This window comes from Aspergillus stella-maris (assembly GCF_047715825.1).
Source record: "Aspergillus stella-maris strain CBS 113639 unplaced genomic scaffold BDV14scaffold_4, whole genome shotgun sequence".
Classification (NCBI taxonomy): domain Eukaryota; kingdom Fungi; phylum Ascomycota; class Eurotiomycetes; order Eurotiales; family Aspergillaceae; genus Aspergillus; species Aspergillus stella-maris.
This window is the reverse complement of record NW_027396798.1, coordinates 84744-111327: the sequence shown is the minus strand read 5'-3', so window position 1 is coordinate 111327 and position 26584 is coordinate 84744. Positions and strand designations below refer to the sequence as shown.

Here is a 26584-nt window from a genome sequence, read left to right as displayed (position 1 = left end):
CAAGGGAGGTTGCCCGTCCGTCATGTCAACTGAGAGACGGTCAAAGCTCGAATTGACCGAGCAGTAAGATTGATAGGTCTTCAATTTGCCACATTTGCGTCCTGGATAAGCTCACAGCAAGTGGCGGGTGCGACAGACATAATTGTCCTGCATCACTAGACCCATTTTGACTCTTATTCTGTCGCCTGTTTTCTTGGTAACGCATGTAGAGCAGAATCCTGCCAGCCATAGGAACCTTGCCCTGGAGCAGGACACTGTCGACATTCACACCCTCCTGGCGGATGACCTGGCAGATGCCCTGGCTCGGGGGCGAGGGCATCAGTGCTTGCGATATTAGGCAAAAGCGCCGGCCTGTCTGTGACAGCTTGGCGTATCAGCGAAGAAAGAGGTGCTCCGTATGTTGTCCTCAATGCCTTATTGGGGCGATAAGCTGACGGTCCTCGGAGGAAGGTGTTCGTGTGATGATTGTTGTGAAAGCAGCCCTATGGAGGCGGGAAGTGAAGCGCTGTGGCAAAATATCAGAAGCTAGTGGCTTGCATCAAAGAAGAAAGGCGTAGCCCTAGAGAGGAAGAAAAAGGAAACATGGACCACAAAGCATTGACAAGGCGAGCCTTTATATGGAAGGAGCTGAGGAGTGGAACTTGCAAGCAAGCTTCAACTGTACAATCAGGCTGGATCAGAAAGACACATCAGAAGCTTCGTATATTACTGTCTATCTCGTTCTCGTTACTCATGCCAAACAACAATTTCGCTTTATACTGAGCCCACTCTTATGAAAAGTTACTGCTTACTCCGGCGGGACATAAGGGTTGATGAGCATATCGCTAAACCTACAATCACGAGCATTAGCTGAGTCCGAGCACACGGCAAGCAAAGTAACTTACTTCTCCAGCTTCTCCTTTCCTCGGACCTCTTCCACGAGCAGCGGCATCCGAACAACGTTGAAGTCTTCATAGAGCTCTTCAATTTGCTCCAGGTACTTCTTTTGCATCTTTCTTCTAGCATTGCACTGTTCGCAATCACTGCCTTGCTTGGGGAATAGAAGCTGGTTGACGACGATGGAATGTGTGTCGATTTGGTAGCTCGTCAACTCCTGTATCATACGCTCCGTCTCGTAAAGTGACAAGAACTCTGCAATGCAGACGCAGACAAACGTGGTCATGTCGGGGTTCTTGAATTGGGTGTTGACTTCACCGATGGTTTCTCTCAAAGACTCCATCTTTTGCAAAAGTTCGTCAAGGTTCTGACCGCCGGGCAAACCTCCCCGAGCACCCAAGATGGAGTTCAGCATCGGGCCGAATTGCGATGACAGTTGCGAGAGCTTTGCGAGAGCCTTCTCGAGGACCGTGGGGAACTGGAGGAAGCGAAGGGTATGGCCGGTGGGGGCAGTATCAAAAACAATAACTTCATAGGACAAAGACTTGACCTGCTTGAGGACTTCGGCGAATGACATGGCCTCATCAACACCAGGAATCTGTTCCCGTCAGTATATTCCCAAACAGAAATAAGGGCTGGAGCAACGTACGCTGAAAGCGAGGTCCTGCATCATGTTCCCAACACCAAGCCCAGCCATGGGGTCGTCACCCTGCCCTTCGCCATTCGCTAGGAGATCCTGGATACTGCCGTTGGGGTCAACCTCCATCGCACTAAGGTTGGTGTATCCATCAACAAGACGAGCCTCCTTTCCGAACTTCTGGCCGAAGGCATCGCTAAGGTTGTGCGCGGGGTCGGTGGAAATGAGGAGAACAGATTTGCGGGCTTTGGCAAGCTGGATAGCCAGGGAGCAAGAGGTCGTGGTCTTTCCAACACCTCCCTTTCCACCAACGAAGATCCAGCGCAGTGTCTTTTGGTTAACAATCGACTGGAGCGTAGGCTCCATCAGGTCGTCGTCCTGAACGATCGCGGTCGATGACATTTTGCCGGCTGCGTATCGAGGGTCGGCAAGTTGTTTTTTGATAAATCTGATGGATCTGCTGGGAAAGAAGGAATTGTCAGGCGAGAATTAACCAAGACCTGGGGTGTGACAGGCGGAATTACCAGGAGGCAGGAGCTGTTGGGGTCGATTCTTCCCCGCAAAGATCAAAAGTTCTGGCCGAAGTTCGAAGCTTCAGGAAGCGGAAAGAAACTAGCGTGTGACGCTTGGGCTAACACTATCTTATCCCAGCACAATGGAAGAATTGAATACCTGCCTAAGCCCTTGCCGGTGTTGTCAGAGCAGTGTGAGACAAGCAGAAAGGCGAGCACTGACTCCGTCCTCCGTAGCCGCACCCAAAGCGACACGTGCAGACGCCTTCCCACCTGCCATTTCCTGCCTCAGGCTATACAGATGAATTACCCCACCAACATTCAGGTTCTCAGAGCCAATTTCAACTTCATGGCTCGAGCACGGACGTTGCATTGTGCACAATAATTTGCTTGAGCTAATCTTGACTGCAATCGCCCGTCGGGATCTCACATTCGGTCTCTGCTTGATCAATGCTGAAGGTGCCTAGAACACCCCACTCAAGGTATACTCCGGAGCTCGTCGGTAGCCTCCGACACCACAAGAACGGACTGGTCTGAATATAATCCAGGACAAAGCATTTTCTTTTCACCTGTTGCTTTTTTTTTTTCTCTTACCTCTCATTCTCACAATCTCAGTCTCTACACCTTTACTCCATGGACACTGGGTCGAGGGTCCAGTCTCAGAATAACCAGTTAGGCAAAGCTACAGCCCGTCTCGGTCTACACCAGAACCACCTCGCATTCTCCTCAACCTTCTCCAAATCACCCTCACAACCACCACAAGTCCGATCGCAAACACCAAAACTCACACCCACAATGTCTCGCGACCCGATCACCTGCCACGTCCTCAACACCCTAACAGGCACGCCCGCCGCAAACCTCCCCGTCATCCTCACGCTCCTCTCGACTCCCAGCACCTCCCCCGCACAAGATATCGCCTTCATCGCAACAACAAACGCCGACGGCCGCGTCACAACCTGGTCGCCATTAAGCAGCGAGGAAAATGTTGCAACGCAAACACCGAGCGTCTCTGTGTCTGATGTCCTCGCTGGCCTCCCCGCATCCGATAGCAAGACGAACTGGGCTCTGACGTTCGATGTTGGCCCTTGGTTTGAGGCACAGGGCGTCGAGAGCTTCTGGCCTGAGGTTGAGATCAAGTTCACGGTTAAGGGGAGGGGTAAGGAGGGACTTGAAGGGTGGAGGCATTATCATGTTCCTGTGTTGTTGGGACCTTGGAACTATTCGACTTACCGGGGGTCATAAATGCGAGGTAGAGCCCTAGGGGAAGCCTGGAAGAAATATAATGGACCGGCCTGTTTTCATGCTGTCGCTGTTCTAGCGCTGGGATCGAGGCAACATACTCTGTATACTGGTAGCCGTACAATCGATCTTGATTTGAACTTATCGCGTTATCTGTGCTTCCTGGATTAGATGCCAAGCGAATATGACGTACGTGAACCCCGACTTCATACTCCATGGTAAAGAATCAACGCAAGTATTGGGAACTTCTGAAACAAAGTCTAGAACGGCCAGGACCTGGATAGCAGGGTGCATCTAGCGATGTTCCCAGACTAGACAATAAACTGCGGTTCAACATACTTCTACTGCGTGGATCCTTATCTACGAGACGACAGCATGCACAAGCATTCTTCGTCGGCAACGTGGTACGTATCAGTGCCTATATCAAATCTAATACGAGCTCAGCTCAAGCACAGTCTGAGGTAGCCAGCCCCGGGTGGCTTGCCGCATCAGAACTAAAAGATAGGCTTGCATAGACCCATGCTCATGGTCCTATCTGACGGTTCGATTTCTTGAAACTGGGACTGTTGCTGTGATGGAAACTGCGGGCATAAGATCTGCTTATCAATCCATATCTCTATACCCCGAACGAATGCATTGCGATCCGGGTCTCGATAAGTATCTGTTCCGTCTGAGTGGCAAGAATTGATATCGGCCGCCAACGATATGAGCCCTTTGTACTCACGTGATACGAAACCACAGACGGCTTAGGTTCTAGAGGCATTGCGTCATCAGCTCTATCGACCAATCAACGACTGGCCGTGTGGTTTGATTCCTGGAAAAGGCCGCTAAGGAACGCAGTATTGACCTGAATGGCTGAATGCGGGAAGCGGTGTTGAGCGGGGAGAACAAAAGGGCGAATGGCTGGCTGGCATCGAGTGGAGCATCAAGTTTAAGCGACCTGTCAGTGGCCACCCGTCCGTCTGGTCCGACACCTTCAGGCCCACAGGGACAGATAAAATTCCTCGTCGTCACGGTGAAGTCATCCAGCCATTCAACCCCTTCCATCCTGCGACTCTATCGGCGACAAATCTTGGAAAGCAGAAGGTCTCGGCCTGTTGCTGTAGCTGATACTCTTTGGATCTGCCTGATATTTACCTTCTGTATCCCTTGGATCCATCATACCCCTCGAGATTGACTGCTCTGCGATCAAGTTGTGTGCACAATTTCCAACAATCGGGTCTTGAGGTTGCGTCATCACATTGGCGCAACGAATTGCCGGAACCCACCATCAAAGTCGAAGACCGTCCTGCGCAAGTCTCGATCCCGGCCAATCAGGACGTGCAATATCCTGGTGATTTTTCAATTTTTTTCATTGATAATCAGGATCGCATTGTGCGAGTGAAAGTCAGAAGAGCGTGACAGACACAGTAGCAAGTGAAGACCGAATGTTCAAAAGGTCCGGGGAAGTCAGCGCGATACAACCATATTCACAGCGCAAAAGTTTGGCTCGAGACTGAAAGAGTGCAACGCGGCAGAGCGACTGGCTATTTGTACGAATCCAGGGTTGCAGGACTTGACCCAGGAGAGACTGCCGCTTACCTCATAGTCGGAACGCCTCCCCTCTTCCTCGCTCTTTCCCCTAAATTTATTGCAATTCTCCCTGTCCAACCCAGACTACGTCACAACTTCTTCTTTCCTTCTTCCTCCTTCATCATCCTCTATCATCATACCCAGTGACTTCAGCCTTCTGGGGTACAACCACACCATTCTGCACTACGATCTAATGCACGGATATCTGCCTTTGCTCTCCTGAACTATTTTGTTCTTGTTGGGTCTTTTTACTACGTCACTTCTTCAACTCTCTTGCGCGCCTCACTGTTCCTCGACGCGCTCCCGTGCGATACTCCAGAGAGACTTCGACAGATCTCGCTGTCCACTTTCTTCGCTTCTGTAATTCTTCTTGTTAATTGTCTTCGCCACTTCACCTAATCGGTCTTGGTTTCCTTCTTTTCCTACTGTTTTCATCAATCTTTATCCTTTTTTTTTTACTTTTGCTTTTCGCCTCCGGGACCACGGATCCCCTGCAGCCTTTTTATTCAGCCATTATATCAAAACCGATCGCGGAGGGACTATGTCTGCCGCTGTGGCTACGGCAGTGACCACCCTCCCCAGTAATCACAGTGCGCATACCTCGACAATGGACGCGAAAAGGGCCAGCGTCAAAATGGATAATGGTGAGTTTTCAAACTCGGAACACTCGCGTTTGTTTTATGGTTGTGTGGCACGCTTTCCGTGTTGGACGCTGTCTCTTTCCTCGCCGTGACGGGATGACCTCATACAATCCTTATTGTGTCTCTGGATGACGTCGCACAACTACTTCAAACCTCTCTCACTGCGCAATCGTTGCGACTTCACCTACTGTCGTCCACCTGTATACTAACGTGTCATTGCTTCGACAGACGCCCCATCAGATACCAAAGAACAGAAGCCAGATGGCGAGTCAAACAACAACTCATTAGCACCTCCCCCACGACCAAACCCATCGGCTCCCACTGACACACCTGACTACTTCAACTCTGTTCACAACCCTTTCGCCTTGGAGCCGAACCCCTTTGAGCAGTCGTTTGGGGGTTCAGGCGAAACACCGGGAAAGTCGATTCTTCCTCCCGTCGCGTCCATAACGTCGCCTGCCATTCCAGGCGCCACCTCCGCCGGAGGGGCTTACAACTGGTCTAACTCATTGCGCTCGGGTCCTTTGAGTCCGGCTATGCTTGCGGGACCTGCCGGCGGAAGTGACTACTTTGACAGCATCGGGCGCGGCTTCCCGACGCCTAATGAGTCCTCACTCCGCACTGGTTTAACGCCCGGTGGTGGAGGCTCTATGTTCCCAGCACCGAGTCCCAACTCCCAGGCTCTGATCAACCAGCTACAGAACGGAGGTGCTACTCCTTCAACGATTGACTTCCACCGTACTGCCTTCAACGTAGCCGCAAAGAAGAACGGCAATGCGCCAACATCCAACCCAACAGCTGAACCCGACCAAGCTCCTCAAATTACAACTACTATGGATATCAAGACTGCACAACCTGCCGCTGTCGATCCGTTTGGCCACCACGATGCTGCCTCGGACGCTGCCAACGGGTTGTTCATGTTGGCTAAGGGCGGACAACAAAATGCAAACCAGTTTGCCGCCGTACCAAACCAAACAGCAATCCCATCCCAGACTATTCAAACTACTGAAATAACCACTCGACGCCAGTCGGTTAATGCCAATGGCGTATCAAACGCTACACGTGAGCCGAGTGGCGATGGCTCAGATATGCAGAGCGAGACTAAGCCCGCTGTGAAAGGCAGGGGCAAGAGGAACGCTTCTACGAAAGCTGCAAGCACAACAGCCAAGGGCCGCAAGATAGAAGATGTTACTCCAAATAAGAGAACGAAACTTAACAATGGTTCAGTCAGCACAGAGTCTCCTTCCGAGGGCGAGTCAGATGACGAAGACCAGCCCTCGAAGAAGAAGGCAGGCGATGGCAAGAAGATGACTGATGAAGAGAAACGAAAGAACTTCCTCGAAAGAAACAGGTACGTCTGATACTAGATTTTTATGACCACATCATTAACAGTATCTAGGGTTGCGGCACTCAAATGTCGACAACGGAAGAAGCAATGGCTTGCCAACCTTCAGGCTAAGGTTGAGCTGTTTACGTCAGAGAACGATGCGCTTACGACGACCGTTACTCAACTGCGGGAAGAGATTGTTAACCTCAAGACACTGTTGCTGGCACACAAAGACTGTCCAGTGTCACAAGCGCAAGGGCTTATCTGGAACCCGAACCCACCATATACTTAAGGAACCCACCATATACTTAAGGGTCATTCCCTAATTATTTCACGGCTTGCATTATTAGTTTACTTTATATTTGGTGTACTGGCTACGGGGTGTTCTGTGTTCGGTGTATAACGCAAAAGGATCTGCTTTCTTGATGTTCTCCATGACGTGCTCCTGATGTAGTTGCTTTTTATCGATAGTAGACTGAACCAAGTAATCTTCAGAATACATTATTCAGGTTCATCTTATCATTGTGTGATCCATCACCTCGCCCCGCTACCAGCCCCCGCTCCAACAGTGCAAGTAGTGGCAGTGACAAGTCCGATTCTATATGATATATCCTACCACGCGCATGCCCTCGAGTACGTCAACAAACATCAATTTCATCCCCCTCAAATATGATCTCTTCACCGACTCATTATTCAAATTCCCTAACCACCGATCATCGAATCACTTCAATTTACCGTCATCGATTGATGAGATCGGTGTTGGTGATGATGCTGATAGCGCACGATTCCAATAGCCACGCAAGCCGAGGGAATTTAGGAAGTCAACATGGGATAGCTTGCGTATCGTATCTCCAAGTGAAGGAAGGCCCGAGATTATTCCAGTCTAGCTCTGGTGCGGTTACCGGTGGTTTGGTTGGGTTTGGCTCTCGGGTTCATGCATGTAAGCAGCCATGTTCGGCTTTGCCCCTTTCACCTGCTCTGTCCTGGTGCCCTGCGGTAAAGCCTGCTGGGACTGGGATTAGAATTACTGGAGCCCAGGACAGGTTTCGGGCGCTGGACCTGCAGAAACTAGAGTGCTAGGCTGAGCCATGCTTTTTGGCGTTGAAACCGTACCGTAGCCTTGGAGTTGGAACTCGGCATCCTCGGCATCCGCAGGTAAGCAGTAGTTGGAAAACTTAAGACTATCCGCGACAGTATTCTTCTATATTGACTCTTGCCTGAGTAATTTAGCGATGCTGTTTAGGTAGGGTTACCATAGATATTCCTTCCGGTCTACAGGTGTTGACGGGATATGTACCCGCTGCTCTAACTACTAACCCATCTTCCATTCTGGCGATGGTTCACTGTTGTTGTCAACGACCGTTCATCTAGCCTCGTCGAGTTACCGTCTCGTAGGTAAGCAGGGTAGAAACCTCTGCAGCATGCGCCAACACTAAACACACCCACGCAACAAGCTTACCTAGTCTTATTGTGACATTGTCACCCCCACGCTTCCGACACGTCCTAGCACAATCTAGTTGTACTCGTACCTGCATCTGCGTCAAGAACGATCTGCCTTGGAAGTTTGGTTCTGGGAGGACAGCGGTTTAGTCTAGACTGACTATGTGTGGGGCATGTCTATACTCTGCTGGTCGGTGGGTAGAGGCTAGTCAGGACGGTCGTGATAGTGACAATATGGTGAAGGTGCGGCACGTATGTACCCATCTCCATTGAGATGCACTGAATTGACTCGAGACCTGCATGACGCTCGTTAGAGTTTGACTTCGCGCTCACGGCATGGAAGGAAAGCCAACTGCAGGTTGCCCAGTTGCCAGGAGGTTGGGAAGTAGAAGTGTGCGGTGTCATGGGGGACATATCGAGTCGCTTAGGTTAGGGACAAGGTTGCTCCCTCCCTCTCAAAGTTCAATGGACTCAGTTGACACCTCGACAGGATCTCGTTTCCTGTTTTTTTCTCCGAGCGAAGCTGGCATTGGGAAGGGAGATCGTGATGGTGTTATGATAAACTCATCTTGCTCGTGACGTTACCTGTCTATGCTAGGGTTTGGATCGGAGTATATAACAGGTTATGGTGCATTGAGTGTGATATCCCTTGTTTCATATACTGTGTTCTGTATGTACGAGGTTCATTTGGGGAGTTGCGTGGACTGTACTCTGTGTTCAATGGGGACTCAGTTGACTCAATCCATTCAACCTCTCTCTACCACCACAGCTGATCCTCGCACCAAAAAATAGACGACTACAAGGACAGGAACAACACCATTGCTCGCCCTGGCTGCAGAAACAAAAACCAAAAAAAAAAAGACCAAAAAACATACAACAGCTGGGATTCGCATGTGGTCACCCACCATACTACTAACCAGCCGGCGTGTGGCTTAAGTACGGCTGAGCGGACGGGAAGCCCTGTTCTCCACACCCTGTGGTCGTATGTGCTTGGTTTTTCTTTGAAAAGGGTTATGTAGCGCAATACAATGTGAAAGGTGGGAAGTTGGTTGCGCTCGTGGGTGACGGAGTGGTGTTTACAGGGTCAGAGCTGGTCACTTGGGATACTGCAAGTAGCTGGTGCCATCTGCAACTCATTCTATCTGGGCGGGTTAGGGCGTCAGGCTCTGCAAGAAGATGAATGAGTGGCTACTGGTTACCTAGCTTCTAGATTCCTAGTATACCATTCGAATATAGTTTTGTCGTTTGTCTGTCGACCCCTTAGAGATACCTCCGGGACTGAACTATCTAGACTACATAAGAAACTCAATTCCACGGGACCAGTTGCATTAGAGAGTTACTGTAGTGCATCTCCCCATGTAACATCCAGCAATCAAGCCATTCAACCTAAGAAAATCATACTTATTCCCCGGGACAATCAATGCTAATGTTCCCGGCCTGTTCTCGAAGAGATGAAGAAAAAGGTAAGCCTCTGCCTTCCCTAGTATTTTCCAATAATTGGCCATCCTAGCAACAACTAATAGATCTCGTACGAGATCCTTCTACCCAAGCAGGAAGTTCAAGCCGGTGGGAGATTAATCAGCTTGTAAGTAGTCTATATATGTCGCCTGACAAAAGAGGGAAAGGTGGGACAGGACACGACAGGATAGAACCCATTCTACGGCACAAGTTGCTCAGTTCGATAAAGTAAGAAACATTCGTTCTAAGCGACCCCCTACCCTATCTATATCTCGGGTCAGCGTGCCGAAGCAGATTAGGTTAATTGTAAGCTTCGCTTCGAGCACCATGTGCTCCGTCCATCGGGCACATACCAATCGAATGCAGGTCCAGCACGTGGTCCAAGCCACTGCCACGAAACCGAGTACAGAGTACAGCCACCCATACTGCCATACAGCCAAGCATACTCGAGCATCCCCAAAAATGCGAAAAACGCCTTGTGGCACAGGCCAGTCCCATTAACCGAGCCGAACCAAACGGGCCAACAGCAAGGGCCAAGGACGAGGCTGTTTTTGGGATACGGCGGCCATAGCCGACCATAACTATCGATTCCAGAGCCCGAAACCCCGGGCCCGGATATGGCCGCGAAGTGCATTCTTAAAAAAGGAGGGTCGAGCTTGAGGCGGGTGGAAGCGATTAAGCCAAGTACCGAGTTAGTGGTTTCTTTGTTCTATACTCCTTCATCTCGGTTACACTAAACCAATACTTCCTAGTGCCGATTCAATAAACGCGTTGGGATAGGTCGGATTGGTTGGGATTGGTATTGCCTGGTTGTGTAACGGCGGGACGATTGGGTTTGTTGGGAGGAATAATGATCAGTAGACTAAGGTAGGTAGTTTGGAGAGTAAGATGGTGTATTGATTGTATCTAGAGCAGTACGCTAATGAGCAATGACAAGATCATATGACCGAGATTAAAACACCCATGACCACAAGAATGTGTCGTTAAGGTCCCTTGCATGAACCGTTAGGAAATAACCGAGCCATAACTCCACGCTAACCGAACGCCAAATGCCGAGATTGAGATTGAGAACAAGATGAAACAATTTCAGAATGAGGGACAGTCTGGTGACTTGTATGCAGTAGATGCATGCTAATGCAGTAAGATGAAACATAGGAGAGTTCGTATGATTGTGATCACGCGATGGTGATGGATGGACGTCATTCGTTGATGATGCAGGATGCAGTATCCAGTAAAAGGCCAAGAGCTATGCAAGGGACATGCAAAGGAGGCGGGGAGCAAAACGAGAATAGGCGAACAGGTCGAATCGAAAGAAGAGCCGAAGAAGGCGAAAGAAGTGAAGCGAAATGAAGCGAAGCGAAGCGGACTGCGGGTCATTAGGGTATACAGCTGAAGAGGAAAAGTAGACGAAGTAGACGAGTGGTAGCGATCAATCGAAACGCCGGCGTCTTCGCAAGTCATCCCGGCTGAGAAGTCGTCGGATTCTAGAAACGAATTTGGATTTTGTGGATTCTAAGGGAGTTCGCGTTAGTCAAGGTTCATGGACATATCATATCATAATAGAACATATCACAATATGGCTGGGAAACGTGGGCAAACTCACCGCTGCACCTGCGAAACGATCGCTTCGAGTAATGCTCCGGTAGGGACCGTGGTGATGAGATGATTTCGGCCCAGTATGAGGTGTCTTGCCAGCCAGAGTAGTTCTTTGATGCGGACCATGGGCTCTCGTCTTCGGGTTGGAGTTGAAGGGCAACGACGTGCGGGTAGAGGTCTCCAAGAGGGTAGAGGATCTCGTCGGAGGGCCGTAGGTCAAGGCTTCGGCTTGTCTAGTATTTTTAGCTGTGAAGTGAATATTGAACCAAGGTAAACTGACATAAGGTTCATAGTTGGATCGGTAAGTCATTGTGGTGGTGTTGGTGTTAAGGTTGAAGCAAGGATGTAGAGTGCTGAGGGGCACGTTCGACTGAAGTATTGAAGTGTTGAAGTCTTATAGACTTGTGTTTCTGTAGTTGTATCTGTAGATGTTCTTGTTCAACCACATCGTGGGACATGGGGCCTTATATTGTCGAACCCGACGATGACGGTGTGGAGAGGGCAGCGCATGGCCTGGAGACCCTGCAAGCTGCAACAGCACCTGCAGATTGCTTTTTCGTGGATGACTGGAGGTCATTCTAGCGTCAGCTGAGACACGGCGATTGGGGCACGATGATTTCCAGATCATCGACTCCATCGACTAACAGGATGATTTGAATTGTGCGCAGAAAACAAGCCCGATGAAGCCAATGAAGAGCGGCAAGTGCCTGCGCTAGTCGATTAACCTCCGGATGGCCCCTCGCTAGTATGTGGAACTAGTTTCTGGAGCTGTCCATTTCGGAGAGGTTCGCTCTTGCAGTCATCGTGATGAGATGTTGATTCGCTGCAGCAGCGTTGCGGTCAGCAAGTTGCTGTCTAATTGCGATTCAGTGTGGGTGGGGGCTCTTCTCGTATGGGCTACTCTGGACTATGCTGGGGGATCCGCACCGTCGCTGCACTGGTGCACTGGCCACGCACTGCAACAGGGGTCTCTGTCGCTATTCCTAGCTGCGCCTGCCACTCTATCAGCCGGAGTGCCCGACAGGATCTAGGCGATCGCCCTGCAAAAACCCTGTTGTTGATTGCTACATGCCCTGCCCCTTGCGTCCGGCCACACCAAAAAGCAGGCTTTTGTCCACGTTTTTGGACAGGGCACTGCATACTGCATGGTCATCTGTATGGTGACGGTGACGGTGAGAATGTAAATGAGTCAAGCACGCAACTTCCCCTCCCCCTCTCCTCCCTCTCCCCTCATCTGATCACCAATGCTACGTACTCTTCGCGCTCCACTGTCCCAAGGATATGCCAGTCTGGGTTGGATGACTGATCGTCCTCAACAGATGAAGCGCAGATCAGTGGGTGGGGATGTGTCATGCTTTTGCTGAGGATCAGGATTGTGAGCCTTGAGAAGGCGTGGCTTTGCTGGAGAGACTAGAGTGTTCTGTAGATTGGAGAGTGTAGAGAGCTCAGACGCTCAAAGCTGTCATAATCTCCTTCCTTACTATTGATTTTTCGGCACGGATCTTGCCAGCGCTGGGCCATTCCATGATTCTGTTTAAGATAATTTGATATACCTCCGTTCTGTTATCGTCACCCCGCATGTCCGCTTACCGCAAAGACCAAAAACAAGCGAGGAGACCGATCGATACAGAGTACGTGTACTCTGCCTTGATGCCTTGAAAGTTGACTATCCACCACAAAGGGGTAATCCAAAGAGATTGCCCAGGCAAATCGCATCACTTTGCCGGAGTGAGATCATTAATATACTTATATTAACGATGCCCAAGGAAGGATGCGCTAATCGAGGTTTCCAAGTCGCTGGTGCCCTGGATCGGAGGCTAGTCAGCTTCAGCGTCAGCCTGGATGAAATTGTAACACCAGCATCGCCATGTCCAGGTTGTCGGGATGTGAAGGAGGCTAAGTCCAATAGTCCAGGGTCAATGCTTGCACTACCACCGTTCCAACGGGAAGAGGAAACGATTGCCAGAGACCGGAGGCCGGGTACGATCTATGTGTGCCTGAGGCATGATGTTTTGCTGCTTTGTAATAGTCAGTAGCACAGCCACTGCACAATCGCCTACCCCGAGCGCCGAGAGAAGTGCACTAAGAAAGTAGGCAGCTCCGCCACGGCTCCACGCACCGCCGCTGCTTTGTCTCTGTGGCTAGAGCAGTCTGTAGCTTGACCCCCATCTGTCACTTCCCTTTGCGATAACTTCAGATCTTCTGGCCCGAGATCCACTACCCACGGCGGGCCCGGCATATAGCTTACTCGCACTTCTTACACCATTGATCGTCCTAGTCTTAGTCCTCCTTCATTTTCCTTTGGGCAGGAATCTTCTCGTGCTTCGGAATGACCGTGCAGATTTTGATGCGCCTAGAGCCTGGACGGTCGTTTTGCAAGGCTATAAGGAGGTCTCATTTCCCGCCATGACATGACAGGTTTAGATTACAGTTCAAAGACAATTGCCTTTTATATATTAAGACAAGATTGACCTTGTTTATTGTCTTACTTCTACTTCATCAATTTCAATTACTTCAAACTTCACGCTTCACGCTTCAAGTTCTCAAGTCTCAACCCTTTCGACCTTCACTCTTCCATGCCCAACGGCAATGACTCTCAACGTTCAGGACTCTGGAAAGGAAGCCTCTCTGTATATGGGCATGCTCGAGCCCTCTTTCGCCGCCGCAGTGCCCGATCATCTCCCCAGTAAGACTTGGCCTGCTTTTCTACCTAATATCACACAAGTCCACCTCTCACACCCCCAGCAGAGTCTCACTCCCTCCAACTGCAAGCTGAACACGCCTTCGGCAGGCTTTCAATGGTAGACCTACCAGAGGCCCAGAGTCAGAACCCTGGGTCCAACAGCCCAGAGTCTACCAGACCGGTTCCTGCGCAAGCGCAGCACCAGCCCGAAGTCGGCATGGGGCCCAGTCTTTACAATGTCCATCTCCCAGACTGGTATGCGCAGTATACGGCCTGCCTACAGTACTTCCTCGATCAAGCACAGTACTCAGCCCCCGTGCAATCTCTCACGGCATACATCAATATCCGTCTCCCCTGTCAGCAACTATCGAACCCAGTTCTGCGCTTTGACGCTAGTCCGTCAGGCAATGGTAATGCGCAGGCACTTGCTTCGCGCGTCTCACTTCGCCACTACATCCGGCGCCTCATCGTGACAGGCAACGACAGTCCCCTTGTTCTGGACGCATTCTTCGGCCCCAATTGGCTCGCCGGCGTCGGGAACGTCTGCAAGCAAGAGAGAATGAACTACCTGTGCACGGCGAAGAGTAACGGGTGGGCTTCGACCAAGGCTGCCTATGATGTTTTGCCAGACGAACATACGCCGTTCCTGAGACCTTTGAGTGGGGCGAGTGAGGAGGAACTTGTTGCGGCTGAGAAGTATTGGAGCGAGTGGCTCGCTATGGAGGATTGGATGGTGGGACCACGGAGCCCTTGGGAGTGATGCTATTCTCGGGTATGATGAACTGATGATTTACGACCATGAAATAGTCGCTCGTTTCTACTGTTCTTTTGTTTGTTTTCTGTTTTTGGTTCTAGTTTCGTTCTTGTTTAGTCGGATTGGAGCAAATCACTCCATCCAAGGCTCTGTCTCTATCGAGTTAATTCTAGCGAGGATCAATTCAAATCAATTAGATTAAAGCACTTTAAAATAGTCTATTTCCTTAAATTCTGAAACCAGCCACGAACATGAACTGCACCTAACACCTTAGCCTCGTAGTAGTACAGTAACTCCAGTAAGTAGTACAATGCCCAGCCCCCCACTAACCCCAACCATGTGGCACCTGCACCACACCGTCGGGTCAGATGAAGCATCTAAATTTACGCGCAATCTGACGTGTAGAGCGGCTCGCAACGTTTACTTATTAGGTTAGCAGGTGAGACGACAGGAGCAGTTTCTGTGTTTGCAGAATTTGGAATAAGAAAATATTAGATTGTTACAGTGCTAGTAGATTGTTGGGGGGGATTATGAAAACTGGAGAAAATATGCGGTGCACAGCCACACTTCCCGTCGGTCTCGGTCTCCCCGACTGACTGACACTGACGTCCCGCCAGACCCAGCCCTACAGGGTATGCAGGATGCATCTGCGTCATGCATGTTCAGGGAGGCTTGTTGACTTCTGCAGATATCCGCGGGGTGCTCGGGTATCGGCTTCTTTGGCATATTCTTTCCTTTACTTTGTTCTCGGTTTCTATTTTGACGATTGTTACGTTCGCATTTCGCACTTGCAGCCTTTGCCGACTAGGTCAGGGGTCAGAGATGCACTACTAAGCGCCCAGCACCTCCTGGCCTAGTAGGCACCTACCTAACCACTACCAGAATAGTTCCCGCCCCAACTTAGCTCTGGCTCCAGCTGTCAAGTTTCAACTCTGGCACTAAACAAATCTTCAGCGCCCTGTCAAACACATGGCGATCTTAAATTGACCGACGAATTGACCAGTCATCTCGCGAGTCGCGCAGTTGTGCTTTAATTAATTCTCGCTTTCTGCGGTTCGCGATTCGCCGTTCAACAGCTGCCCAACAGGAATATGATGCATGTCAGTTTGTGATTCTCGAACGGTCGAAGCTCGAAGGTCCAGTCGTACTTCGGATTTTGTTCCTTGCTTCTATCGGCCCGTCGCATCCATCAATCTTCAGGGGATCCAGTCTGTCGGGTCGACAGCCGTCAACTTGGATACTTGGGTCTTGAAAGTTGAAGGTCATGGCGTGTCAATCATCCATGTCAATCATGTTCATGGAGAATAATAATTCTCCACCTGGGCCTCGCGCCTCGCAAGTGCCAAGTTCGAGTTCAGGTTCCAGTTCGTAGTCGACTTTCCCGGAAATTCCTCTATGCCTAGTCGACTTAGTGTGCTTCATCCTGAGTCCGGTCCTGGCACCCAGACTCACGCTTGATGAAGATCGACGCTGTCATATCGTACCCACTACTCAGTGCTCATAGCCTCATGCCTAATGATCACCATGGCATGATACCACCATTGTCCCCATCTCCATGACTCGCAGTGTCGCAGTCGCAGCTGCAAATAACAGTGCGGGTCTGGATTCTAGACTCTACGGGCTGGATCTAGTCCAACCTACTAGTCTAGCGCCAGGAACATGTTCCATGACTCCATCCAGGATCCAGGATGAGGATCAGACCCCTTTGCCCCTTTTCGTCTCGTATTCTATCGCTTCCGATTGAGTGACTGACAGCCAGCCTCGGTGGGGCTGGTGACGGTCTCCCGTCTCTGTTCCAGGTACTCGGGTCCTGGAGTCCTGGTCACGAGTATCGACGGTGTGGACTGCGAACAGGATTGACGCCTGACGGGGGTGGGAACTGGGAAGGTTGCACCCGGCCCGGCACTTACAAGTCCGCAACCCACTTGCGGGAGCTGGCGATCATGATTCAGGATCATGATCAGATTGATTGACGTCGTGAATCGTGATGTACAGCGTAGTTCGCAGTCTGGAACAACCTAGCCCTCTAGCTCTAGCACTCTGGCAGAGTCTGCCTTGGGCAGCGCGCTAGATAGCCCTGCTACAAGGATTGCTGAGATGCTAAGGAGTAGCACTATACTCCATAGCACTAGCAGAGTGCCCATGAGTATGACTTCATCCAAACTACTATCTCTGAGTTCTAGACCTCGCTGGGTCCGTTGACAAATATACAACCGGAGGTTGAACTCCGGTTTATTTTGAACACGATGATCAGAGTGCTGGTTTAGACTAGAGGATGGAGCTGTGTTGATTGTGTTTGTGAGGTTGCGCTATAGCATCGCTCTGGATTATATCACGAAGGGGTGTATTTGGGGTCCTGTAGGTGAATTGAAGTTAGGGCGTAGATGGTGTTGATCTCGGCGATTATTGGATTGCGGCGGTCCAGGGGCATCTAGATGCGAATTGCGAGTTATGTTCAAGGTAGCTTGTGCATAATGTTGGGATTGTGAGTTGTGTTCTTTGGTATGGTTGAATGGGAAAGTAGATGTTTGGCATTGGGCGTCTTTGAAATTGTTTCGTGGTGTCTTGTGGGTTGTTTGTCTAAGGGAAGCCCATCCGATATCGGGGCTGCAACTATATATTTTGTTGAGCCTGCTATGAAGTATGCATACAAAGTAGAGACACATCACCAAAATGTTATTGCTTCGAAAGCTTCAAATTACAATCATCTCAAGGCTTTTTACATCAGATCCTCACCCATATCATTTTGCAGTGATTGTGTTTTGTTGAGGCTACATGTTCTCTCCTGCTACTGACCGGAGAGCAATGACTCATCTAAAAATGGCTAGCGCCATCACGCGCACTCAATGTTTCATTTTCGATTCATCGACGACGATACACAAACAACAACTGAGCGTTTCAATTTTGTCAATTCCTCTCATACTACCCTCAATTGCACTAAAATGAGCGGACCCAAGGCTGTCGCCGAGAACATGTTGTGGGGAGGCCGGTTTACTCGTGAGTAGCGCCCTGAATCCCCTCATTTTGAGAGTCGAGACTAATACTTCCCACCAGAGGGCCTTGACCCCCTCATGGTTCAGTACAACGAGTCCCTGCCCTACGACCGTATCCTCTGGCGTCAAGACATCGCCGGTTCCCTCGCTTTCGCCCGCGCCAACACAAAGTCCGGCATCCTCTCCGCCCACGAGTTCTCCGAGATCGAGCGCGGCTTCAAGCAGATCGCAGAGGAATGGAGCACCGACAGCTTCGTCGCTAAGCCTAACGACGAGGACATTCACACCGCCAACGAGCGCCGTCTATCAGAGATCATCGGCAAGGAGATTGGAGGCAAGCTGCACACTGGCCGCTCCCGCAACGAGCAGATCGCAACCGACCTGCGCCTGTGGCTGCGCGATGAGCTGCGCAAGCTCGACAGCTTCCTGTGCGACCTGATCAAAGTCTCCATTGCCCGTGCCGAGTCCGAGATCGACTACCTTATGCCCGGTTATACCCACCTCCAGAAGGCCCAGCCCGTCCGCTGGAGCCACTGGCTTCTGTCCCACGCGACTGCCTTTGCCGATGAGCTTAAGCGTCTGCGTGAGGTTACCAAGCGCGTCAACCGCTCTCCCCTGGGTACTGGTGCCCTTGCTGGAAATCCATTCAAGATTGACCGTGAGGCTATGGCCAAGGAGCTGGGCTTCGAGGGTCTGCTTTACAACTCGATGAACGCTGTCGGTGACCGTGACTTTGCCATGGAGACCATGCAGTGGGGTAGCTCGTTCATGCTCAAGGTTTCTCGCTGGGCCGAGGACTTGATCATCTACTCTAGCTTGGAGTTTGGCTTTGTTCGTCTGTCGGATGCTTATTCGACTGGTTCGTCGCTCATGCCTCAGAAGAAGAACGCTGGTGTGTCATTCATTTCATAATTGGTTTCCTGATACTGACGGTCTATAGACAGCCTGGAGCTTCTGCGTGGAAAGTCCGGACGTGCCTTTGGCCACATGGCCGGTCTCATGATGACCATCAAGGGTCTCCCCACAACATACAACAAGGACCTGCAAGAGAGCGTCGAGCCCCTCCTCGACCACATCAAGACCGTCGGCGACAGCATCCAAATCGCCACGGGCGTTCTCTCCACCCTCACCACCATCCCCGAGAAGATGGTCGCCGCTCTCGCACCCGAAATGCTGGCCACCGAGTTCGCCGATTACCTCGTCCGCAAGGGCGTTCCCTTCCGCGAGGGCCACCACATCTCTGGCCGCGTCGTCCAGCTCGCTGAGCAGCACAAGGTCCCCATGGACCAGCTGACGCTGGAGCAGCTCAAGGGCGTCGACTCCCGCTTCGGAGACGATATCCAGGAGTGCCTTGACTATGAGCGCGCAGTTGAGCTAAAGGATGCTATTGGTGGATGCAGCAAGCGCGCTGTTCTTGAGCAGACCGGTGTGCTTAAGAGCATCCTGTAGATGCCTTGGAGGTCGATTTTTGAATAGTATAGACAGGTCAATAAAAGGGTAAATTAGGGGCGTCTTAATACAATCTACGTTGTGGGAATGGCATGATGCATAGAGATACATAGGATTTCTGCCTGTGTTTAACCAACTACAGTTGGTGTGTGACCATATGGATCGATAATAAAACAATGAGTGACGATCTAATCTAACGAACGGTGAACGACTGGTATAAAAAGCAAACAAACGGCTATGCAATACACAAGAATTCCCAAGGTCACGGGCTGAGCCCCGGGCATAAATAGGAAAGTTTCTAAACGGGAAGGAGCGAGGGACGGCATCACGGCAGGCACCTGCACACCGGCCTGCGGTGAACCCAAAGGTTCTCAACTTCAACTTCCACCTTCTTCAATCCAACTTCTCCATACTTTCAGCTTCATCGGTTCAACATCATGATTTCCTCCTAAACGCCTCCTTCATCTTTTCTTTTACCTCTTTCGATCCCATCCTCCACTCAGCTCGATAAGGTGGCGGCGGTGACAGCGGTCCCGATAACTGGCCTGACAACGGTGACGGCGACGAAACTGCCTTTGACTTGCGCTTCGAAATGATGCTTAACCTCAACCCTCTCGCTCGGCCTCCAGCAGACTCTGGTCCATAGTCCATAAAGCTCATGGCGTGGCTGTCTGGGTCAACGGGGAGACTGTTGAAGTTAGCCGACAGCACCGCACCGTCAGGCGTGATAATGGGGCTGGGCAGTTCAGCGTTACGGTAAAGCTGCCTTTGGGCGTTGTACTGCTGGCGCTGGGCGAGGGGGATGTTGATCAGCTCGCGCGAGGATCCAGTCTCGGGAAGTTCAATTCGACCAAGACGGAACCCCGTGTCGGAGAGCTCGGGTGTTGATGAGACTCGACGGATTATTGGAACGGGTGCTGGCAATATTTCATCCGTCTCTGCTGCTAGGGACGAGGGACGGCGGTTGTCCTGACGGAAGGCTGGGTGGATATCGTCTGGAGGTTTGAAGAGAGCGGCCTTGGAGCATGAGTTCCTTCTAGGACTGGGGTATATCATTTTCCGTGGGGAGACCGCAGATGGGACTGTGTGCGGTGAGTTGGTTTGGCTTCCTTGCAGTGGTGATGTGCCTGGTGATTGTTCTTCGGGTATGGTTCGCAGTCGGGGGTTGGGTGCCGTTGCTGGACGAGTTACGATGTTGTTGACGGCTGTCGGTGCCGGTTGAGGTTGAACGAGGGCCTGCGTCGATGATGTACTGCCTGTTTCACCTGCTTCGATGTTTGCCTGTGCATGTCCCGTGCGAGGACATTGCCAGCGAACCAAAGTGAATCGTTTCCATCGCTTTCGTCTCGACCAGCGGATGAAAAAGAAAACAAGGCATAGTATCAGCAACAGAACAATAACCCCGGCGACAACGCCTCCAATCATCCCTGCATTGACTTGGCTTTTGCTTGAGGTAGCCGCATTAGCTGCAGATGTAGGTTGCGTTTCTGTGGTTTCTTCTGGAACAACGGTGGTACTAGTACTCGTTTGGGTTGTGCTGATACTGGGCGTTCTAGTCTTCGATGTTGACGATGTTGACGATGACGATGATGTCGTCGTCGTCTCCGCAGTTGCTGTAGCTGGTGTTGGCGATGGCGTCAACGCTGCTGTTATGCCAGATTCTGGGACTGCTGATGAGGACGACATTTGGTCATCCCGTCCATACAAACAAAGTTGCGTATCGCATGGGTCTTCTGCACAGCATCCTCGAAACCCGTTTCCGCAGACATAGAACTCCGTGTGCAGTGGGCACCGCACAGATATGTCATCTGTCATGGTTTTGCAAAATGAAAGAAAACTGGCTGATGAGTGAGTGAAGCAATGAATGTCCAACGCTCTGAGACCAGCTCAGTATGCAAGTATAAACAGAGCGAGAAAACGAATGCTAATTCCTCGAGGAGAGGAACTTGAGGTCCAGGCAGATGAGAATATTCATCTTTGCAAGCTTCAGATTTCTGTGCCAACTGCAGAGCCATGGATGACAAGCACGGCCCTTCGATGATCACAAGCCTGCCATCCTTTCAAGGTATTTTGGGCTGCCCTCATCGAAGCGGGCCTCGAGTTCTTTGTCGCTGATAAAACACCACACGGGAAACCGATCAGGGTTCTCGACTCGCTGTGAAACATTATCAAGCATGTCCTGTCTTCATGCGGCCGCCGAGGATATCCTTGTCTTTTAAGTCATCCCGTCTGTTGGTGATCAACTAGGTTGCAGATGTGTTGCTATCTTTGTCGCAAACAAAGAGCCTCGTGTCTCACGGGACGAATCATGTCACAGGAACGGCTCAAATCAGATGCAATCAATGTGCCAATCAGGTTGAAGATGCGGTGTCTCGAAACTCAATTACTGAAGAGGTATGCTCCTGATCGAGGGCTTAGGCAAAGAAAACTCCGTTGTATAAGCTAACAAATGGCTATAAAAACAATAGAACGTGAGTACTCCCAACTCATCGCCTTGAAGGAAACACTGGATATACACATTATGAAGACAAAGGAAATCGACAAGTGGTCGAATTTTCGTGACAGACGCTCTTTTTCCTTCTTCGAGTCGAGCCGCTAACCCGTCCAATCACGGGTCCTCCAAAACCAACTCAACTCGAAGCCAGATCCAGACATTCTATGTTGCTAGCAGTAAAGCTGCTCTGAATCTGATGAACACCTCCGCAAAAACGCGCTTAGTATGTACGCTTGAAGGGAGGAACAGGCTTGCACTCCTGCTCGTCGAGAGTTGTGTGCACGACGTCGCGGTAGCCGAGCTCGACCTTACCGTGGGGGTTCTTTTGCCATGTTAGAGTGTGCTTCATCCAGTTCTCGTCGTCACGCTCGGGGAAGTCCTCGCGGGCGTGAGCACCACGTGACTCCTTGCGGTTAGCGGCGGCAACGGCGGTTTGAGAGCTAAAGGGCATTTTATCAGCAAATTTCGGCCAGGAAAAAGTAGAAATACTTACGCGCAGGTCAACAGGTTACGGAGCTCAAGAGTCTCAACAAGGTCGGAGTTCCAGATCATGCTGCGGTCTTTGGTAGCGACCTGGTCGAAGAGCTGGTCGACCTTGGTGATCTTCTCAACACCCTCGTCTAGGGACTCCTGGGTACGGAAGACGGAGACATCAGTCTGCATGGTCTTCTGCATGGCGTTGCGGATGTCGAAGGTGGAGTGGGTGCCATCGGCGGTACGGACGAAGTCGAGATCCTTGATGGACTCGGCACCGGCGTCAGAGGCCAGCTCCTTGTGGGGCTTGCCGGGCTGAGCAATCTCGTTGACACGGTGGGAGACGGCACGGCCGAAAACGACCAAGTCGAGGAGGGAGTTAGCACCGAGACGGTTAGCACCGTGGACGGAGACACAGGCGGCTTCACCGCAGGCGTACAGACCGGGGACGACCTGGTCCTGGCCCTTTTCGTCGACGGTCAGGACCTCACCGGTGAACTTGGTGGGGATACCACCCATGTTGTAGTGGACAGTGGGCAGGACGGGAATAGGCTGCTTGGTAACGTCGACACCAGCGAAGATAGAGGCGGTCTCGGAGATACCGGGGAGACGCTCGTGCAGGAGCTCAGCGGGCAAGTGGCTGAGCTGGAGGTAAATGTGGTCCTTCTCGGGACCGACACCACGGCCCTCACGGATTTCCATGGTCATGGAACGAGAGACGACATCACGAGAGGCAAGATCCTTGGCGGTAGGGGCGTAACGCTCCATGAAACGCTCACCCTCGGAGTTGAGGAGGTAACCACCCTCACCACGAGAACCCTCAGTGATCAAACATCCGGCACCGTAGATACCAGTGGGGTGGAACTGGACGAACTCGAGATCCTGGTTGGGGAGACCAGCACGGGCAACCATGGCCATACCGTCACCAGTACAGGTGTGGGCAGAGGTACAACTGAAGTAAGCACGTCCGTAACCACCGGTAGCAAGGACAGTGTGGTGGGCCTTGAAACGGTGGAGGGTTCCGTCCTCCTGGTTGTAGGCGATAACACCACGGCACTCGCCGTCCTCCATCAGCAGGTCCATAGCGAAGTACTCAATAAAGTAGTTCGTGTTGTGGCGCAGAGACTGTCCGTAGAGAGTGTGCAGAAGAGCGTGACCGGTACGATCGGCGACAGCGCAGCAACGGTAGGCCTGACCACCCTTACCGAACTCCTTGGACTGACCACCGAAAGCACGCTGGTAAATCAGACCCTCGTCGGTACGGGAGAAGGGGCATCCGTAGCCCTCGAGCTCGCGAACACTAGCGGGGGCCTCTCTCGTCATGTAGTGAATAGCGTCCTGGTCACCAAGCCAGTCGGAACCCTTGACGGTGTCGTACATGTGCCATCTCCAGTCATCCTTGTGCATGCTGTAAAGAAACGTATAAGCCCAATGCCACTTTTCACTTATCACTATGTGTCAAAACCTACTTTCCAAGAGCAGCATTGATACCACCCTGAGCAGCAACAGTGTGCGATCGCGTAGGGAAAAGCTTCGAAACACAAGCAGTGTTGAATCCAGCCTCGGCAAGACCGAACGCCGCACGCAAACCGGCACCACCTGCACCAACGACAACGGCATCGTACTCATGGTCCTATAGAGAAAGAGAACAATCAGCCCCGACCTTCTCACCCCTCTCAATTACCAAGACGTATTCGGATGCAATTGCTTACAATAACAGGGTACTTCTCCGAAATGTATCCCTCAGCGGCCTTAGCGCGCAGCGGGTTGCTGCCGAAGATGCGGGCTGCGCAAGGGCGAGATACGTTAGCACGCCAAAATCAAGATCGTAACCGACTACCTGCATTGCGTCCTCTTTCACCCGTTCAATTCAATGCAATGCAATTGTGATGCGTACCTGCAGGCCGAGAAGAAGAGAAAAGCCGTCTCTGGTCCCGAAGCGCACGGGAAACCTATTGCAACAAGAATTCTTATTAGCGATCCTATTCTCGAAACCTCGGATAGACAGGAAGAAGCAAGCAAGCAGTAACCAACCTTCGAGGCGGGAGCCAAGCTCCGCAAGCCCAGGGAGCTCATGATGACCAACACTTAAAGAAAACAAGAACCCAGAGAACAAGAAAGAGAGGAGAGAGAAGCCGCGAGCCTGTCAAGGTGAGTGCGCAGCAACAACAAGGAGTGAAGCTACTCGGCAGTAGTGGTACACTTTTGCAGCATCGATCCGCACCCGCGAAGACAAGACTGCTGTGACCTCTGCGGAATCGAAGGGTCGGCTGCTGACATAAGCTGCGATTTCACTTGCCGACGGGGAGGACCGGGGCCGAGGGGGCCAATCAGAGTGAGCGCAGTGGTAAGCACCTCGGGCGGCCGGGAGGGTTTTATTGGTTGGTATGGCCTGAGGCACGTGCCTTGGGCTGTCGGGTGTTCGTTTGCCCGGCTATGGTTTATCTACTTCAATTCGGATGGAGGGTTTTCAAGAGATTGGAGTACGGGATAGAGAATATTATCTACTTGTTGGTCACAGAGTGCAATGATCTGCTTCATTATGTGTTAGGTTTCTGGGGTTGTGCACGACTTCCGAGCTTTTTGATATGCCGAGATGAGCCGCCAGTACAAAGTCATGTGACATTCGGAAGATGAGAGCCGAGATATAACGCAGATTCAACACGGAGCACCTACAATCGATCGATCGATGGACTATGAATCATTGTGGATTGACCCTAGCTAATCTATCATGACATACACATCCAGCCCATGCAATGAAATCCCAAGATGCAATGACAGACTAGCAAGCATCATCTAGTTGTACTGCATGTACGTCGCCGTCGAGTTGAACTTCAGGTTACCCTTGATGACCTTGTCCACGGCGGCGAGGAAGTCCTTCTCTGTGGCGACCTTCCGCCGGGCACGGATGGCGAACATGCCGGCCTCTGTGGCAACACTGCGGAGCTCTGCACCTGTTGCGTTGGGGCAGAGACGGGAGATGAGCTCCCATCGGATGTCGCGCTCGACGGACATGCTCTTGGCGTGAATGCGGAGAATGTTGGCACGGCCCTCGACGTCGGGGAGGGAGAACTCGATCTTACGGTCGATACGTCCGGGACGCATCAGGGCGGGATCAAGTGTTGATGGTCGGTTGGTAGCGAACATGACCTTGATGTTACCTCGGGCGTCGAAACCGTCAAGTTGTGTGATAAGTTCAAGCATAGTACGTTGGACTTCATTGTCACCACCAGCTCCGTCGTCGAAACGGGCACCACCGACGGCATCGATTTCGTCGAAGAAGATGATACAAGCCTTCTTGGTTCGGGCCATCTCGAAGAGCTCACGGACCATTCGGGCTCCCTCACCAACGTACTTCTGGACAAGCTCACTACCGATGACACGAATGAAAGTAGCGTCCGTTCGGTTGGCGACGGCTCGCGCGCAAAGAGTCTTTCCGGTACCGGGAGGACCGTAGAGCAGAGCACCCTTGGGCGGATCGATACCAAGGTTGACGAAACGCTCAGGCGACAGCAGTGGCATCTCGACGACTTCTCGTAGCTTCTCGATTTGTTCCTTGCAGCCTCCGACATCTCCGTATGTAACATCCGGCTTATCTTCGACTGTCATCATCGTAACGCTGGGGTCGATCTTGGGTGGTAGTGGCAACATGATCTGGTACTTGTTTCGGTCGACACTGATACCGTCAGTTGAGCTCTCACCAGGGGTGTAATCATACATACCCAACTCTCATGCCCTCCTCGATATCCGTAGGACTCACGCGCTCACCCAAGTTGACCACGAACTTGGCGATCTGCTTGACGTTGATAACATATTTGCTCTTGTCTGTGTCCTTCTCATCTTGAATAATCTTTGTACAACGAGCAACCTGCAGCGGCTGCTCCTCTGCCATGCGTTGCCTGTCCGCGGCAACGTCCCATAGATGTGGAGGTGCGAGACCGGTGTCGGATTCCTAACCACGTCAGCTTCCTTTCCTTCTGCTCAACGCGCGTATCGATCCATTCCTACCTTCACACCAATCTTCTCATTTACGCTCGCTTGTCTGTCCTTGATCTGTTTCTCTAGCTTTTTTAATGCGTTCGCGTACGGAGCAGCGCCGTAGGTCTTGAGGACTGCGATGTCCCTGCGCTTGGTCAGCACTGACATCATCACAAAACCACCAGTCGTAGAGTGCTAGAGATGAAGGGCAACATACTCATCTGTGAGGGGAGTGATCTTCTTCTCGGGCTCTTCATCATCCGCAAAGTTCTTCTTGTACTTCTCCCAGTTCTCTCCCGTGGCGGAAGGCATGATGAAAGGTTGTGACTAGGCGGCAGGACGAAACGTTAAATGAAGATCGGGAATAGAAGGTATGAGTATTTCAGCAAAGAGAAGAGGTGTGAAGGAAAGAGTAGACGAAGATAGGATGGATGGAGAGAGTAGGGTGAGAGGTGAGTGAT

At 51.4% G+C, this 26584-nt stretch overlaps 9 protein-coding genes across 9 annotated transcripts; 4 read left to right on the top strand and 5 right to left on the bottom strand.

The window, feature by feature from the left end:
* Nucleotides 1-774: 774 nt before the first annotated feature.
* BDV14DRAFT_84613 (ArsA family ATPase) lies at nt 775-2030 on the bottom strand. The gene is made up of 3 exons (XM_073777668.1): nt 1526-2030; nt 885-1474; nt 775-830 (listed from the first exon to the last, which is right to left on the bottom strand). Exons 1-3 carry the CDS (start codon nt 1913-1915, stop codon nt 788-790), a joined length of 1023 nt encoding a protein of 340 aa, XP_073632467.1. The 5' UTR covers nt 1916-2030; the 3' UTR covers nt 775-787.
* Nucleotides 2031-2528: 498 nt separating this feature from the next.
* Nucleotides 2529-3695, top strand: BDV14DRAFT_84513 (hydroxyisourate hydrolase). Its single transcript, XM_073777666.1, has one exon. It carries the CDS (start codon nt 2659-2661, stop codon nt 3265-3267), a length of 609 nt encoding a protein of 202 aa, XP_073632466.1. The 5' UTR covers nt 2529-2658; the 3' UTR covers nt 3268-3695.
* A 1214-nt stretch (nt 3696-4909) lies between these two features.
* Nucleotides 4910-7251, top strand: atfA (bZIP transcription factor atfA). Its single transcript, XM_073777667.1, has 3 exons — nt 4910-5426; nt 5718-6828; nt 6877-7251. Exons 1-3 carry the CDS (start codon nt 5378-5380, stop codon nt 7094-7096), a joined length of 1380 nt encoding a protein of 459 aa, XP_073632465.1. The 5' UTR covers nt 4910-5377; the 3' UTR covers nt 7097-7251.
* A 3880-nt stretch (nt 7252-11131) lies between these two features.
* On the bottom strand, nt 11132-11608 carry BDV14DRAFT_195767 (uncharacterized protein; the record flags this gene model as incomplete). Its single annotated transcript, XM_073772286.1, has 3 exons — nt 11132-11214; nt 11306-11531; nt 11579-11608. The coding sequence occupies 3 exons, from the start codon at nt 11606-11608 to the stop codon at nt 11132-11134; spliced, it is 339 nt and encodes a 112-aa protein (XP_073632464.1).
* A 1866-nt stretch (nt 11609-13474) lies between these two features.
* On the top strand, nt 13475-14925 carry BDV14DRAFT_164676 (uncharacterized protein). Its single transcript, XM_073767218.1, has 2 exons — nt 13475-13984; nt 14047-14925. The coding sequence occupies exons 1-2, from the start codon at nt 13888-13890 to the stop codon at nt 14739-14741; spliced, it is 792 nt and encodes a 263-aa protein (XP_073632463.1). The 5' UTR covers nt 13475-13887; the 3' UTR covers nt 14742-14925.
* Nucleotides 14926-17677: 2752 nt separating this feature from the next.
* Nucleotides 17678-19177, top strand: BDV14DRAFT_195765 (argininosuccinate lyase ARG4; the record flags this gene model as incomplete). Its single annotated transcript, XM_073772285.1, has 3 exons — nt 17678-17732; nt 17790-18620; nt 18669-19177. 3 exons carry the CDS (start codon nt 17678-17680, stop codon nt 19175-19177), a joined length of 1395 nt encoding a protein of 464 aa, XP_073632462.1.
* BDV14DRAFT_84456 (uncharacterized protein) lies at nt 19127-21078 on the bottom strand. Its single transcript, XM_073777665.1, has one exon. The coding sequence runs from the start codon at nt 20990-20992 to the stop codon at nt 19613-19615; it is 1380 nt and encodes a 459-aa protein (XP_073632461.1). The 5' UTR covers nt 20993-21078; the 3' UTR covers nt 19127-19612.
* Nucleotides 21079-21757: 679 nt separating this feature from the next.
* Nucleotides 21758-24481, bottom strand: BDV14DRAFT_84426 (succinate dehydrogenase [ubiquinone] flavoprotein subunit). The gene is made up of 6 exons (XM_073777664.1): nt 24180-24481; nt 24043-24097; nt 23858-23931; nt 23615-23778; nt 22165-23553; nt 21758-22111 (listed from the first exon to the last, which is right to left on the bottom strand). Exons 1-6 carry the CDS (start codon nt 24219-24221, stop codon nt 21892-21894), a joined length of 1944 nt encoding a protein of 647 aa, XP_073632460.1. The 5' UTR covers nt 24222-24481; the 3' UTR covers nt 21758-21891.
* Nucleotides 24482-24632: 151 nt separating this feature from the next.
* On the bottom strand, nt 24633-26582 carry rpt1 (proteasome regulatory particle base subunit RPT1). Its single transcript, XM_073767217.1, has 4 exons — nt 26341-26582; nt 26154-26268; nt 25868-26097; nt 24633-25821 (listed from the first exon to the last, which is right to left on the bottom strand). Exons 1-4 carry the CDS (start codon nt 26433-26435, stop codon nt 24942-24944), a joined length of 1320 nt encoding a protein of 439 aa, XP_073632459.1. The 5' UTR covers nt 26436-26582; the 3' UTR covers nt 24633-24941.
* Nucleotides 26583-26584: the final 2 nt, after the last annotated feature.

Coding starts and splice junctions, on each gene's coding strand:
- BDV14DRAFT_84513 (XM_073777666.1), top strand. CDS start 2,659: ATGGACACTGGGTCGAGGGTCCAGTCTCAGAATAACCAGTTAGGCAAA.
- rpt1 (XM_073767217.1), bottom strand. CDS start 26,435: ATGCCTTCCGCCACGGGAGAGAACTGGGAGAAGTACAAGAAGAACTTT. Junction 26,269..26,340: donor ATCACTCCCCTCACAGATGA/GTATGTTGCCCT, acceptor GACCAAGCGCAG/GGACATCGCAGTCCTCAAGA. Junction 25,822..25,867: donor GAGGAGGGCATGAGAGTTGG/GTATGTATGATT, acceptor TGACGGTATCAG/TGTCGACCGAAACAAGTACC.
- BDV14DRAFT_84426 (XM_073777664.1), bottom strand. CDS start 24,221: ATGAGCTCCCTGGGCTTGCGGAGCTTGGCTCCCGCCTCGAAG. Junction 24,098..24,179: donor GCTTGGCTCCCGCCTCGAAG/GTTGGTTACTGC, acceptor TTGTTGCAATAG/GTTTCCCGTGCGCTTCGGGA. Junction 23,554..23,614: donor ATCAATGCTGCTCTTGGAAA/GTAGGTTTTGAC, acceptor GTTTCTTTACAG/CATGCACAAGGATGACTGGA.
- BDV14DRAFT_164676 (XM_073767218.1), top strand. CDS start 13,888: ATGACTCTCAACGTTCAGGACTCTGGAAAGGAAGCCTCTCTGTATATG. Junction 13,985..14,046: donor AGTGCCCGATCATCTCCCCA/GTAAGACTTGGC, acceptor CACCCCCAGCAG/AGTCTCACTCCCTCCAACTG.
- atfA (XM_073777667.1), top strand. CDS start 5,378: ATGTCTGCCGCTGTGGCTACGGCAGTGACCACCCTCCCCAGTAATCAC. Junction 5,427..5,717: donor CACCCTCCCCAGTAATCACA/GTGCGCATACCT, acceptor ACGCCCCATCAG/ATACCAAAGAACAGAAGCCA. Junction 6,829..6,876: donor AACTTCCTCGAAAGAAACAG/GTACGTCTGATA, acceptor AACAGTATCTAG/GGTTGCGGCACTCAAATGTC.
- BDV14DRAFT_84456 (XM_073777665.1), bottom strand. CDS start 20,992: ATGACAGATGACATATCTGTGCGGTGCCCACTGCACACGGAGTTCTAT.
- BDV14DRAFT_84613 (XM_073777668.1), bottom strand. CDS start 1,915: ATGTCATCGACCGCGATCGTTCAGGACGACGACCTGATGGAGCCTACG. Junction 1,475..1,525: donor TGCAGGACCTCGCTTTCAGC/GTACGTTGCTCC, acceptor TGACGGGAACAG/ATTCCTGGTGTTGATGAGGC. Junction 831..884: donor GGAAAGGAGAAGCTGGAGAA/GTAAGTTACTTT, acceptor TCGTGATTGTAG/GTTTAGCGATATGCTCATCA.